At 41.9% G+C, this 14,596-nt stretch overlaps 1 protein-coding gene across 2 annotated transcripts in view; it reads right to left on the bottom strand.

The window, feature by feature from the left end:
• Positions 1-14,596, bottom strand: part of si:ch211-246m6.5 (von Willebrand factor D and EGF domain-containing protein) — a 297,063-nt gene that overhangs the window by 202,358 nt on the left and 80,109 nt on the right. The window contains exons 4-5 of one of the 2 annotated variants that reach the window (XM_068035012.1): positions 12,027-12,092; positions 2,824-3,056 (exon numbers count right to left, since the gene is read on the bottom strand). In XM_068035012.1, the coding sequence (XP_067891113.1) occupies positions 2,824-3,056; positions 12,027-12,092 (299 nt within the window). The remainder of the gene's footprint in view (positions 1-2,823; positions 3,057-12,026; positions 12,093-14,596) is intronic. The other variant, XM_068035013.1, reaches the window with a different exon arrangement.

Raw genomic sequence — 14,596 nt, 5'->3', positions numbered from 1 at the left:
ATCCTACGCATCCTAAATCTTGCCTAATCGCATCATAATTTCCTTTCCCCCAGCTATAATTTTTGCCCTGCGGTATATACCTGTCCCTGCCCATCGCTAAGGTAAACCTAACCGAATTGTGATCACTATCACCAAAGTGCTCACCTACATCTAAATCTAACACCTGGCCAGGTTCATTTCCCAGTACCAAATCCAATATGGCATTGCCCCTGGTTGGCCTATCTACATACTGTGTCAGAAAACCCTCCTGCACACACTGGACAAAAACTGACCCATCTAAAGTACTCGAACTATAGTATTTCCAGTCGATATTTGGAAAGTTAAAGTCCCCCATAACAACTACCCTGTTACTCTCGCTCCTGTCGAGAATCATCTTCGCTATCCTTTCCTCTCCATCTCTGGAACTATTTGGAGGTCTATAAAAGACTCCCAACAGGGTAACCTCACCTCTCCTGTTTCTAACCTCGGCCCATACTACCTCAGTAGACGAGTCCTCAAACGTCCTTTCTGTCGCTGTAATACTCTCCTTGATTAACAATGCCACACCCCCCCCTCTTTTACCATCTTCTCTGTTCTTACTGAAACATCTAAATCCCGGAACCTGCAACATCCATTCCTGCCCCTGCTCTCCCCATGTCTCCGAAATGGCCACTACATCGAGATCCCAGGTACCAACCCATGCTGCAAGCTCACCCACCTTATTCCGGATGCTCCTGGCGTTGAAGTAGACACACTTTAAACCAGGTTCTTGCTTGCCAGTGCCCTCTTGCGTCCTTGTAACCATATCCCTGACCTCACTACTCTCAACATCCTGTACACTGGCACTACAATTTATTTTATTTTTTTAAAATTTATTTTATTATTTATTTATTTATTTTTTATTTAGAGATACAGCACTGAAACAGGCCCTTCGGCCCACCGGGTCTGTGCCGACCAAAAACCACCCATTTATACTAACCCTACACTAACCCCATATTCTCTACCACATCCCCACTATTCTCCTACCACCTACCTACACTAGGGGCAATTTACAATGGCCAATTTACCTATTAACCTGCAAGTCTTTGGGAGCTGGATTCCCCCACCAGTGGGAACATCCTTCTTGCATCTACCTTGTCAAGTCCTGTTAGAATTTTATAGGTTTCAATGAGATCCCCCCTCACTCTTGTGAACTCTAGCGAATATAAGCCTAACCGACTCAATTTCTCCTCATATGTCAGTCCCGCCATCCCAGGAATCAATCTGGTAAACCTTCGCTGCACTCCCTCTATAGCAAGAACATCTTTCCTCAGATAAGGAGCCCAAAACTGCACACAATATTCCAGGTGCGGCCTCACCAAGGCCCTGTATAATTGCAGCAAGACATCCCTGCTCCTGTACTCGAATCCTCTCGCTATGAAGGCCAACATACCAGTTGCCTTTTTTACCACCTGTTGCACCTGCATGCTTACCTTCAGCGACTGGTGTACGCGAACACCCAGGTCTCGCTGCATATTCCCCTCTCTGTTTATAGCCGTTCAAATAATAATCTGCCTTCCTGTTTTTGCTGCCAAAGTGGACAACCTCACATTTATCCACATTACACTGCATCTGCCATGCATTTGCCCACTCACTCAACTTGTCCAAATCACCCTGAAGCCTCTCTGCATCCTCCTCACAGCTCACCCTCCCATCCAGTTTTGTGTCATCTAGAAATTTGGAGATATTACATTTAGTTCCCTCATCTAAATCATTAATAAATATTTTGAATAGCTGGGATCCTAGCACCGATCCCTGCGGTACCCCACTAGTCACTGCCTGCCATTCGGTAAAAGACCCATTTATCCCTACTCTTTGTTTCCTATCTGCCAACCAATATTCTATCCAGGGGCATGTCTATCCTTGGATATGCAAGCTGTGCTGAAAGGCAGAGCTGAGAATGGATCAAGGTTTTCTATTTGGATGCTCTTGATACTGCTAAAGATTTGTTTGCAGGATTATGAGGCACCATCCAGTTCCAGAGTGACTGTATAAATAATTTAACAAATCAGATTCAGAAAACAGAGAGTACCTTTGCATGTCTGCAATAGGACAAAGTTTGCCAGCAAAATGTGAGTCAAATTCCACATGATTTTTGCCACAATCCTCTACTAAAAGCAAATGGAGTGTTGGGTACATCTGTGTGTAAGTTATGGCAAGGCCCTGACCCACTGCACTTTCAGTGTTATTACATGTCATAGGTCTATATTCAGAGCTGTTTTTAAGTTGTTGGCTTTTTTGAGGTTGTTAGTCACCTTTTTCTAGTTTTCCATTTGTATGAAGGCAAATTGTAATAAAATCAGAAAATGCTGGAAATGCACAGCAAGTCATATCTAAAAGAAAAATGACAGGTTAAAGTTTTGATTGATGTACTGTGTATATATTTCTGAACTATATGCCAGAGTTCCTACTGAGCACATTACTAATCTCGATCATGTCAATAAGATAAGGTGCGAGGGTGGAAGGGAAATGCTGGAGACATTCATGCATCTTCTGGCAACTAACTTCAAACAGATATTTGCAGACCATCAGCAGTGGCTTGCAATAGAATAGATAATGCCCACTTGGCTGTGCAATGATGCATGGGTTGGGAAGTCTTTCTGTTACTGAACAATAATTTTCCTGTTCCAAGAATTTGTGATAGTTGTATTTGACTGTCTTTTGCTACACTTATAGAATAATCTTACTTCTTGGTGATGACATTTTAATCATGAAGCTACGCAGAGAAACTTGAACAAGAATTAAAAGTAATGCTAAAACAATTGAATTCTGGAGTTTTATTTCAAGAGGGCTGGAAATCATTACCGTATCTCCCAGCCTTAAAGTAATCCCATCCATCTCCACAAATGAGAACAGCTGCCGGGTCGTGTCCCTCTTTATCTCTTCCTTCATGTGGAATGGGGAAACCCGGGACCACACCACCACATATCCTACGGTGCTATTTATAGCGGGACTCACATAAGTGCACTTCAGGTGGATGCTGGTGCCCACCAACTCTGGGGTAATCATTGGCTTGTCAGGCAGATCTGGAAGCCTAGCTGAAAGAAAAAGGATAAGCATTGATGTTTCAAATGTAGTTAAAAACTAACAAATTGATTTTATATAATATACTTAGAAAATTAGCCCCACACAAATTGCCAGTTTTTTAAAACTGCCAAAGATGCTAATAAAGATGCACAGTTGTTTGAAGGGATTGCAACACTATGGCAGCGTGGCATGCTCATACATACGCAAGCTGTTCCAGGAGCTAACATCACATCCTGCCCCAACTTGGATTTTCCTCCCCCTGCTGCAGCAGGGAAGGCCACTGCCACTATTCACTGCCTCTGTCACATGTAGATGGTGAATAGGCAGCACCCATCAGCCTGTCCACTAGCAACAATGACGCCAGGGGCGGCCAGGAAAGGAGTGGCAGCAGAAGGCCCATTGAGCAATTTTCCCTCTCCTTGAGCTCCAAAACCTACCTCAGTCCAATGCTTAAAACAAGCTTATTGTGTTAATCTTCAGGGTGCTGTCCCCATGCTGCACCACCCTGATTTTTCCCATTGGCAGTGGAAGGCTCCATTTTGGTAGCATAGATCGGAAAGCCTGCCCTGAATGAGTAATAAGCCCTGATCCAGAAAGATCGGTCAATGTCAAGGCAGCAGACTCACTCCAACCCATCTCCAGCAGGAGCAGGGAAATCCAGCCCATGCTGTGCCAGTGCTTCCCACTCCTTCTGTACTCACTCCTCCAGCGAAGTACCCACTACCACCCCCCGCATCCTCACCCAGCTACTCATTACTCTCCCTTAACTATTCACTAATTCACAAACCTCGCTCTAATTCTTACAAACAACATTACATCTCACTCACTGTGACAAACTTCACAGATCTATTATCTGATAAAATACGGTCGAAATTGCTATTCCCTACTTCCCTTCCTCTGCTGTACAACAGATGCAAAACATATCAATTTAGAAATCGAACAGTCTGTGCACAATCTGTGCCTGCCCCACTCGGGACTGATCAGTGGACCCTGCAGCTTTAATTTAATTTTTAAAAAGCTTTCTGTGCAGCCAAGAGGATCAGGACTACTCCCTGCAACTCCACATTCCTTGCAAATTGCTCCCCCTACCTCCTGCCTGATTGCCAGATCCAACCTACCATCCCCAGACCAGAACTCATCGATGGGCCGCTGCCAGTGATTTTTCTCATGGAATGAGCTGCCTGTGGAGGTGAGACAAACGCCAATACCTCACCCCAATATGTAGAGGGCCAATTACTGCCAAACCTCAGGCCTCTTGCTTCGGACGCACACTGTCTCAATAAAAACAGGGCCAGACCAATATCTATTCTCATATTCTCCAACTTCTCTTAAGCAATACCACCCAAACTTAACAAGTGGTGATTAAGTACTAAATCATGCTGCCCTTTAAGTTCCAAGTGTAACTTAATTCTAAAGTGAGCTGCAGAATCAACATTGAGATTGAGTTTTAGTTAAGCTACTTAATGTAATTCAGGAAAAAAATAAAATATGGTCTGAAATTTACTACTGGTCATTTTTGAAGATAAAAATTTACTGTTTCCAATTTTAGACAAGCATGCTATAATCGTCTTTTTTATGCATGTTCTAGATGTTGTACTGTACTATATTTATTGCCTATGGTACAAAATAAAGTAGCATGTCCTGTTTTGATATGTTTACAGTGGCAGACAATAAATATGAAAATGACTTTAATTTTATCTGTAGCACAATGGAGCTATAAAAGTATTGGACTGAGACCATTCACTCCATAATGCGATTCAGTCAGTAACACTTCATCTAAGCTGCTGTTGTGAACAATTCTAACACCCGGGAGAAAGCAGTATTGGTCTGCGCTTTCATGCAGGTAGAGAGCTCCACTAAGCTTGAAATGTTTTGAAGAGCCCACTGGGTTTTTTCCGAACATGAAATAAAAAAGCTCTACAAATTTATCAAGTACCCAGCAAGTCTAATGTAAGAATGAGGCAGTCTCAAACCACACTGGAGTTAAATTGGGGCCTTTTCTTTAGTCTTTCATGGGATATGAACGTCACTGGCAAGGCCAGCATTTATTGCCCGTCCCTAATTGCCCTTGAGAAGGTGGTGGTAATTTTCCGTCTTGAACCGCTGCAGTCCATCTGATGTAGGTGTGCCCACAATGCTGCTAGGAAGGGAGTTCCAGATTTTGACCCAGCGACAGTGAAGGAACGGCGATATAGTTCCAAGTCAGGATGGTCTGTGACTTGGTGGGGAACTTGCAGGTGGTGGTGTTCCCATGCATTTAGTGCGCTTGTCGTTCTAGATCGCAGAGGTCACGGGTTTGGAAGATGCTTCTGAAGGAGCCTTGGCAAGTTGCTGCAGTGCATCTTGTACTGTTGTAGACACAATGCTGCCACTGTGTGCCGATGGTGAGGGAGTGAATGTTTAATGTGGTAAATGGAGTGCCAAACTAGTGGGCTGCTTTGTCTAGGATGGTGTCGCACTTCTAGAGTGCTGTTCGAGCCGCACTCATCCAGGCAAGTGGAGAGTATTCCATTACACACCTAACTTCTGCCTTGTAGATGGTGGGCAGGCTTTAAGGTGTCAGGAGGTGTGTTACTCGCCACAGAATTCCAATCCTCTGACCTGCTCTTGTAGCTACAGTATTTATCTGGCTGGTCCATTTCAGTTTCTGGTCAATGGTAACCCCCCAGGATGTTTATGGTAAGTGATTCAGTGATGGTAATGCCATTGAATGTCAAGAGGAGATGGTTAGATTCTCTTTTGTTGGATATGGTCATTGCCTGACATTTGTGCGGTGCAAATGTTACTTGCCACTTACCCACCCAAGCCTGAATGTTGTCCAGCTCCTGCTGCATGTGGACACAGACTGCTTCAGTGTCTGAGGAGTTGTGAATGGTGCTGAACATCATACAATCATCAGCGAGCATCCCTACTTCTGACCTTGTGATGGAGGGAAGGCCATTGATGAAGCAGCTGAAGAGCAATTGGCCTAGGACACTACCCTGAGGAACTCCTGCAGCGATGTGCTGTTGCTTAGATGTTTGGCCTCCAATAACAAATTGGCCTGGTGTCAGAGTTATTGTGGTAAAGCAAAAGTAGCCGTATAACTGGAGTTGGGCTCGCTACTTTTGTTTTATATTTTTGTTCCCTCCTTGAAAATAATCCATCTCAATTTGTTCCAATGGATTTATAAGAAATAAAGAACCTTTTGGTGGACAGCACCTTGCCATATCCTCAGGATGTCCCAAAGCACTTTACAGTCAATTAATTCATTTTGAAACATACTAACCACTATTATGTAAGTAAATACAGCAGCTACAGCTCCCTATGTTCCACTGACGTGCCAGCCCAGATAATGCACTATAGGTCTGAATCCACAGCCTCTGACTCAATTTAATCCATTTAGCATATTATACTCACAAAATAACAAACATTTGTGTTAGATCATGGTTAACAATTATTGAATAACCTAAAACTAACTGCTTTACAGGGAAGTGAACATTATTTTGACTAAAGTTTCAAGTGATGTGCACTTATAAAGCAATTCTATGACATCAGTAGTGGCCATGCATCAAACAGCAGCTGAAATCTACTATTGTCCAACTGTTCTACTCATCAATGCAGAGGTCAGAGGGGGCATATATAAAATCATACAGTCAATGGGCAAACAGAACCTCATATAATACATGAAACATTCATTTTTCCCTGGCTCCAAATCACTGCAATAAATTTGTTACAATAGAAAGTCGTTACACAGAGTACCAATGCCGCTGTTCTCTCAGACACATAGTACAGAATGAGTAACCCATTCCTAATTGCCCTTGAGAAGGTGAGCTGCCTTCTTGAACCGCTGTAGTCCATCTGGTGTCAGTACACCCACAATGCTGTTAGGAAAGGAGTTCCAGATTTTGACCCAGCGACAGTGAAGGAATGGCGATATAGCTCCAAGTCAGGATGGTCTGTGACTTGGAGGGGATCTTGCACGTGGTGGTGTTCCCATGCATTTAGTGCGCTTGTTATTCTAGGTTGTAGGTTATCACTACTTTCATCCCAAAACAAAGATATTATGGTGTTTGTCCAGGTATAATTTCTCAGTATCACTGCTGAATTCTTAAAGAAAAGTCTGACCGAGCGTCCACATCTACTAAAACAATGAAGTAACACAAGCACGACTTATAACAAATGGATTACTTTGGTTAAGCAAGAATTTAATATAATCTATCAAAGTTTTTTTACAGTAACAAAAGCAGTTGATGTTCCAGACAGGACAAATCAATGTATTCTGTGAAAGCTTATAGTTTATATATTTACCATCTCTGTAAAACCATAGAAATCACTCCCATCAGCACAAAATTTAATCCAATATATCGATTCTGGGTACTGCCTGTGCGGAGTTTGCAGGTTCTCCCTGTGACTGCGTGGGTTTTCGCCGGGTGCTCTGGTTTCCTCCCACAGCCAAAGACTTGCAGGTGATAGGTAAATTGGCCGTTGTAAATTGCCCCTAGTGTAGGTAGGTGGTAGGGAATATGGGATTACTGTAGGGTTAGTATAAATGGGTGGTTGTTGGTCGGCACAGACTCAGTGGGCCGAAGGGCCTGTTTCAGTGCTGTATCTCTAAATAAATAAATAACCACAACAAAACCTCATGGTAAAACCTCTATGTGGAGGAAATAAAAAAATCGCCCCTCCCTATCTCTGTAATCTCCTTCAGCCCTGTAATCATCTTCACTATCTGTGCTCCTCCAATTCCAGCCCCTTTAGCATTTCCAATTTTAAGCACTCCACCAATGGCCAACATTCCTTCAGCTGTCACGGCCCTAAACACTGGACTTCCCTCCCTAACCCTCTCCACCTCTCTTTCCTTCTTTAAAAGCTCCTTAAAACCAACCTCTTTGACTCAGCTTTTGGTCATGGGCCCCAATATCTCATGTGACTCGGTGTCAAATTTTGTTTGGTAACACTCCTCAGAAGCATCTTGGGACATTTTACTATGTTAAAAGCACTACATAAATTCAAGTTGTTGTTGTTGCAGATCAGAAACAAAATGCAGCTTAGTCCTGCAATTTCTCATGACTTAGGAAAGCAACTACAGATTGGGTTAGCTTACATATCTCTCTATTTGAAGTGAGTTTATGCCATTCTCCAACTTAAAATAATCCAGTTATGGAAAATAATTCAATAATTTTCTTTTTTTTTCTTAATTTGTTTGGTGAAAAATTTTGCTTACGAATGACAAACCAAGACACTCAACAGTAAAAGCATTATGTCAGAACCAAGCCTTTTACGACAGTGAATTTCCACCACTAAATATGTTGCTACCATTGTACTGTCAGACACTATTAAAGTAATCAACACAATTCCAGCTCCCACCCAAATAATGGTACATTGTTTTGTTTCTAACCTGCTTCAAAGCAGTCCAGCAAGCACTACAACACATCTGAATAAAAGGTTTTCTGCCACAAATTGGTTTGTTTTGTCGTTTACTTAATTTCCTTTTATTTCTGAACTGAAACATCATTATAAATGAGCCCTTACAATTTTGGCTGTCTAAAGATAAATGCCCTCTTCAAAATCACCACTCTTTAATTTCAGAACAGGTACAATGCTCCAGGCACAGAAAATGGAAGGACCAAGTGCATGAAACACCTGGATTGTACGTAACCAGCCAGTTGCATGAAGTAATCCAACTTTAAGCTCACAGAACTAAAACTATACATCTCCATATTCACTGCTGATAATGTAATATTACCAAGGGAAGAAATATGTGAATCAATTTTACAGGTCACCATGCCTCTGTAATCCCACTCTACTCAATTGGCAAATGAGCCAAATCTCAGGCTGAGCTAATAAAATAAGAATGCAAAATGGCTCGTGTGTTGGAAAGCTAGCAAAAATGTTTGTTTCCCTCATAAAAACATTTCCAGCATTCTTTAATTTCATTTTGTTTATTTTTGAATAAAATGCTTGATTCTTAATGAAAATATTTGTTGACATGGACCATTGTTGATAAGTTCAGTGCTCTGTTTTTTAAACTGGGCAAGCCACAAGCAAATAAGAATGAGTTCTGATGAAAGGTCATTGGTCTGAAACGTTAACTCGGTTTCTCTTCCCACAGATCATAGGATCATAGGAAATAGGAGCAGGAGTAGGCCATTCAGCCTGTCAAGCCTCCTCCGCCATTCAAACAGATCATGGCTGATCATCTACTTCTATGCCATTTTTCCCCCTCTATCCCCATATCCCTTGATGATGTCAGTATTGAGAAATCTATTTCTGTCTTGAACATGCTCAATGATTGAGCTTCCACACCCTCTGGGGTACAGAAGTCCAAAGATTCACCACCCTCTGAGTGAAGAAATTTCTCCTCATCTCAGTCTTCAATGGTCTGCCCCTTATTCTGAGACTATGTGCCCTGGTTCTAGACTCAGCAGCCAGGGGAACATCCTATCTACATCTACCCTGTCATGCCCTGCTGAGTATTTCCAGCAATATTCGTTTTTTATTTCAGATTTTCAGCATCCACAGTATTTCGCTTGTGTAAGAATGAGAAAGGGTTGATCAGGCCTGATCTTCGCACAAGCCAGGAATAATCAACTTTATCATGGAATCTATCTGACCTATTTAATCTTCTGAGGGTTTTGGAAATGAAGAGCAATTCTTAAATTGTCGCTTTAAAAAAAATGTGATGATAAACACCTTCATTCTATATATATGGTGAAGTGAATACCCAGCAACACTGGCAGAATCCAACATGCTGTAGGCAACTTTGTGGAAAATCTTAGCTCGGGGGCAATGTACCAGTAATCTTCTGATAAGCTGCTTGCTAGGTGCAACGTCCTGCCAGCAGTGTAAGGCTAGATGGTTCCACCCAGACCATATATTTTAAATTCTGTTTCTCAGTACTGAGAACTTCAACTGTGCAAATTCACACTCTGAATCCCCCACCACAAGGCCAAAAGCACATCCCGCCACCCCCAGCCAAAGCAAAATTAGCCCCCTCCCCTGTTGAAGCAAAATTCATACTCAGATTCTCTGCTGAGGTAAACTCCTATTTGCTCCTTCTCCCTTCCCTTCCCCTCTCACCTTCCCTTCTCCCCATTCCCTCCCCTCCAACCCTCATCTCCCTCTCTACCCACTTTCTCTTTCCTCCTTTCCACTTACTTGCTTCGCTCCCTTGCTTTAGTCATCACTCCACCCACTAATCCTGCTTGACATGAAACAGGACCCCTGATCTTGATTCCCCATGTGCGATGCCATGGGAAATTAACGAGTGCAACAGTAAAGATGTCCCGTGGCGAAATTAATTAATGTGTAAATATGTGCAAAAACAGTTCAGTAAATGGATTTTGAAGTTAATACTTTTAAATATATTAAAATGCATCATACAATATTCTGATCCAACTGATAATCTCTTTTTCAGAAAGAATGTACATTGCAGAAGTATCCCAATTTAACATGATACATATTTTGTTACCACCAGATTACTTTCTTACACGTTGTCAAACTCCAGTAAGCTTGTTATGGAAGGATAATGCTGGAGCCTATAGTTACTCAGTTTCACATTTATGTGCAGAGTAAAAGGATTACAAATATGTAGCTCCTCACTCAAAACCCTCCACCAGTCTCAGTGAGTGCCTGCTTATAAGTGCTCAACTGAGACCCAGTTAATACCCTTCACCTGCATATAATCAAACCATTGTTACACAATTAACAGATTAACACACATAAAAGGATAAGACCTATGTATCCAGGAGCAGAAGGCACTGGCGCAGCAGGATTCCCACTGCACAACACTAACCTTTGGAGTGTAGATTCAAGCACAATTAGCTGCTTTTTATCTAGCATGCATCCATTACACTCCAGACATCATGGGGGGATTTTTACCAGGCCCTTGGAGGCAGCTTTGGAGACAATGCAGTGGGGCGGGGTTGCAGTGAGCAAAATGAGAGAAAAATGCATTAGACTGGATTGCCTACATGTTCCCGCATTTCACAGGGTGGGCTGAGTCCAATGTTGACAACCTATCTGGCAGCACCGAGAAGCAAATTGAGGTGGATAATTAGGTAATTAACTGCAATCTTCCAGATAGGTTGCAATTTTCCCAGCATTGCAAAGACCCCATGTGTCAGCACCTTGGCAACTGGAGGTAGCTGCACAGCAGGAGGTCGGAGCAGTGTGAAGGTTCAAGGTTTTCTACCCTTTAATGGCAAAACCTGGCAAGGCCAATAGCTTCCGCTGGCAGAAGCTTGCCATTGCGTGAGGAGCTCCTAGAGCCTGATGTCTCCGATAGTATTGGGGCTGATGCAATGGCAGTCGCTTCCATTAGACTGACCATTACGTTCCTGCGTCTCTCCCGCTCCTGCTACATTCCCTTCAGCAGCTTTTTCATTGCAGACACAGTGATGGCTGCCAGCCGCCCTTGCAATGGGGCGAGCTGAATCGACATCCCACTGCCTCAGGCCACCCACCACCCCGATTGGACGGTGATCCCGGAGGCGGGCTCTTCATTCGCGGCCTTCCAGAAGATTGAAACGGAAGGCGAGCTGCTGCTGAGAGTGGGGTCGGGACCTGAAAATGGTCCCAATGGCCAAAAATTTCTAAGCCCAGAAAATTCTAATCCACACTCTATTGTTTTTCATTTTGTTAACAAAAGAGAAAGGGAACAGTCGCCTTCATCTTGGGTTGGTTTGACTTGGAGCCTAAAATTTAGTCTGCAAACCGCTCCCTCCAGGCATTAATTAAACTGTGAATGGCCTCATGCTGTGTTTACTTAACAGGAATTATTGGACTTTGTAGTTTTGAAGAGACACTTCATCTTGGTAGCAAAATAATAAATGCACATTACATGGTGTAATGCTTCAATCTTTCTAATGCACAGTATTATTTACTTACCAAGAGCAAAGCCATGGGAGATCTAGCAGTTAGATTAACGTGATAACTCAAAATTTACAGAAAATTTTGGCAAGAGATTCTGTTAATAAATTTGTAAAAGGCTTCATTACCTTGACAGGTTCCATCTATTTTCACTCCCCCTGGAGCACAGGACAGTGACTTTGCTTCTGCAATAGCTATTTACAATGGGGGAAAAAGTGAAACATTTAGGATTGGCAGTATTAAAAGATGCAAAATAACATTCTGAATAACGTTATTTTCAAAACCACAGAAGTTGTTTAAAGAACAAAACTACACTTTTGCTTAGCATTTTTTCTTCATTCATCGCCATGTACAATTAATTCAAAGATCACTCTGACCATATATTATAACAGAAGGCAAGAAGAGTTCTGACAAAGATTTAGGTCCCCATGTGAAAATGAATTTAGGTCTGTCAAAAGATTCTGCAATCCTCAATCCCTTCTTTTGTAAAAGTGGAAAGCATCAATGGTTGCTACATACACCAGAAAAGAACTTTGATTCTCTATCCAAAGGCAAAATGATCTCCTAGGGGGTTAGGACTGATAGTATTTAAAGGTTGGCATTCAATTCTAATATGTTCATGTTGCACTTTGCCATCTAATAGGCCATAAAGTGCTATTTGTTGAAAATTGAGATGTCTTGTTTTTCTACAAATAAAGATCAAGCTGCTTCAATACATCCAGGACACATTCTTCTCGTCTGAAAACTATTCATTTTAAAGTCTGAAACCTATCCCATATCAAGTACGTGTCCTGGGATAGTTCCAAGTTGAACACTTCCAGGATGATTAGCAGCCAGCCCTTTTAGCCTGAACTTTAAGGTTGTGTATTGGCAGAGCCCCCTGGTAGTTTCTGTCATCAGTTACTTAGTCCACAATGAACTACAGAAGTTTACAGCACAGAAGACAGCCATGTAACCCACTGAGTCTGTGCAGCTCTTTTGTTGGAGCAATTCAAAACTAATCCTACTCTTTCCCTTAATCTTCTACTGCCTCAATTGTTTAATCTTGCCATAAAAATATGCAGTGATCTTTACCTAAACTATACCAAGGTAATCCCAAATCATTTTCTGCATAAATAACTTTCTCCTAACTCGCCTAGTGAACATTTTAAATCGTTGTTCCCTCGTCACTGACTGCCCAACTAGTCTTTCACTATTCACTATATCAAACCAGTCATAATTTTTTACAAATCACCGACTAAATCTCCTCTTAGCCTTCTCTATCCCAGTGGGAATAGTCACAGTATCTCAAGTTACTCCTCCTCTATATAACTTTTCACCTCTGATATCATCCCAGTGAGTTTTAATGAACAGTGTCATCTTATAGAGCTTGCCCATCCCACTGGCTTAGCTTTGTTGCAATTTGCTTTGTATTGCCTCACTGACAAGTGGCATTGAGAGCATCTATAATTGGTAAAAAGGAGATTACATGCTTGTCATAACACTTCATTTTTCAACTCTTAGGAAGAGAGAATTTGATAGACTGGCCACTTGAATTTTAAAGCTCTTGAAGGATGATTAACCACAGGATAAGATCTCACAGAATGCTTCAGTCAGACTGGCATTTCTCTCTCCTCTCACTTTCAAAAATTCGCTCATCCAGTCACCCAGGATTTTGAGACATACGAACAAAGGAACAGGAATAGGCGTTTAGCCCCTCTAGACTATTCCGCTTTTAATAACATTATGGCTGATCTGCGACCTAACTCCACATTTCCACCTTTGTCCCATTGAAAGTTGATAAATCCCCTGGACCAGATGAGCTACATCCCAGAGTACTGAAGGCGGTGGCTATAGAAATAGTGGATGCATTGGTGGTTATCTTTCAAAATTCTATAGATTCTGGAAGGGTTCCTGCAGACTGGAAAGTAGCAAATGTAACTCCACTATATGAGAAGGGAGCGAGAGAGAAAATGGAGAACTGCAGACCTGTTAGTTTGATGTCAGTAGTAGGGAAAATGTTAGAATCTATTATAAAGGATGAGATAACTGGACACTTGGAAAATAATGATATGATTAGAAAAATAATGATATAATTGGGCAGAGTCAACATGGATTGTGAAAGGGAAATCATGTTTGACAAACTTGTTGGGAGATTTTTGAGGATGTTACTTTAGCACAGATAAAGGAGAACCAATGGATGTGGTGTATTTGGATTTTCAGAAAGCTTTTGATAAGGTGGTTAGTAAACATAATAAAAGCACATAGGATTGGGGGTAATATACTGCAATGGATTGAGAACTGGTTAACAGAAAGAAAGCAAAGAGTAGGAGTAAATGGATCATTCTCAGGATGTCAGGCTGTTACTAGTGGGGTAGCGCAAGGATCAGTGTTGGGGCCACAGCTGTTCCAAAGCTATATAAATGATTTGGATATGGGGAACAATTGTAACATTTCCTAATTTGCTGATGACATAAAACTGGGAGGGAATGTAAATTGTGAGGAGGATGCAAGGAGGCTTCAAGGGGATTTGGACAGGCTAAGTGAATAGGCAAGAACATGGCAGATGGAAAATAACGTGAATAAGTGTCCACTTTGGTAGAAAAAGCAGAAAGGCAGATTAAATGGTGAGAGGTTGGAAAGTGCTGATGTCCAAAGAGACCTGTGAGTCCTTGTTCATGAGTCACTAAAAGCAAACATGCAAGCAATTAAGGTAGCA

This window comes from Heterodontus francisci, chromosome 7 (assembly GCF_036365525.1).
Source record: "Heterodontus francisci isolate sHetFra1 chromosome 7, sHetFra1.hap1, whole genome shotgun sequence".
In the NCBI taxonomy this organism is placed as follows: domain Eukaryota; kingdom Metazoa; phylum Chordata; class Chondrichthyes; order Heterodontiformes; family Heterodontidae; genus Heterodontus; species Heterodontus francisci.
This window is presented reverse-complemented; position numbering and strand designations above follow the sequence as displayed.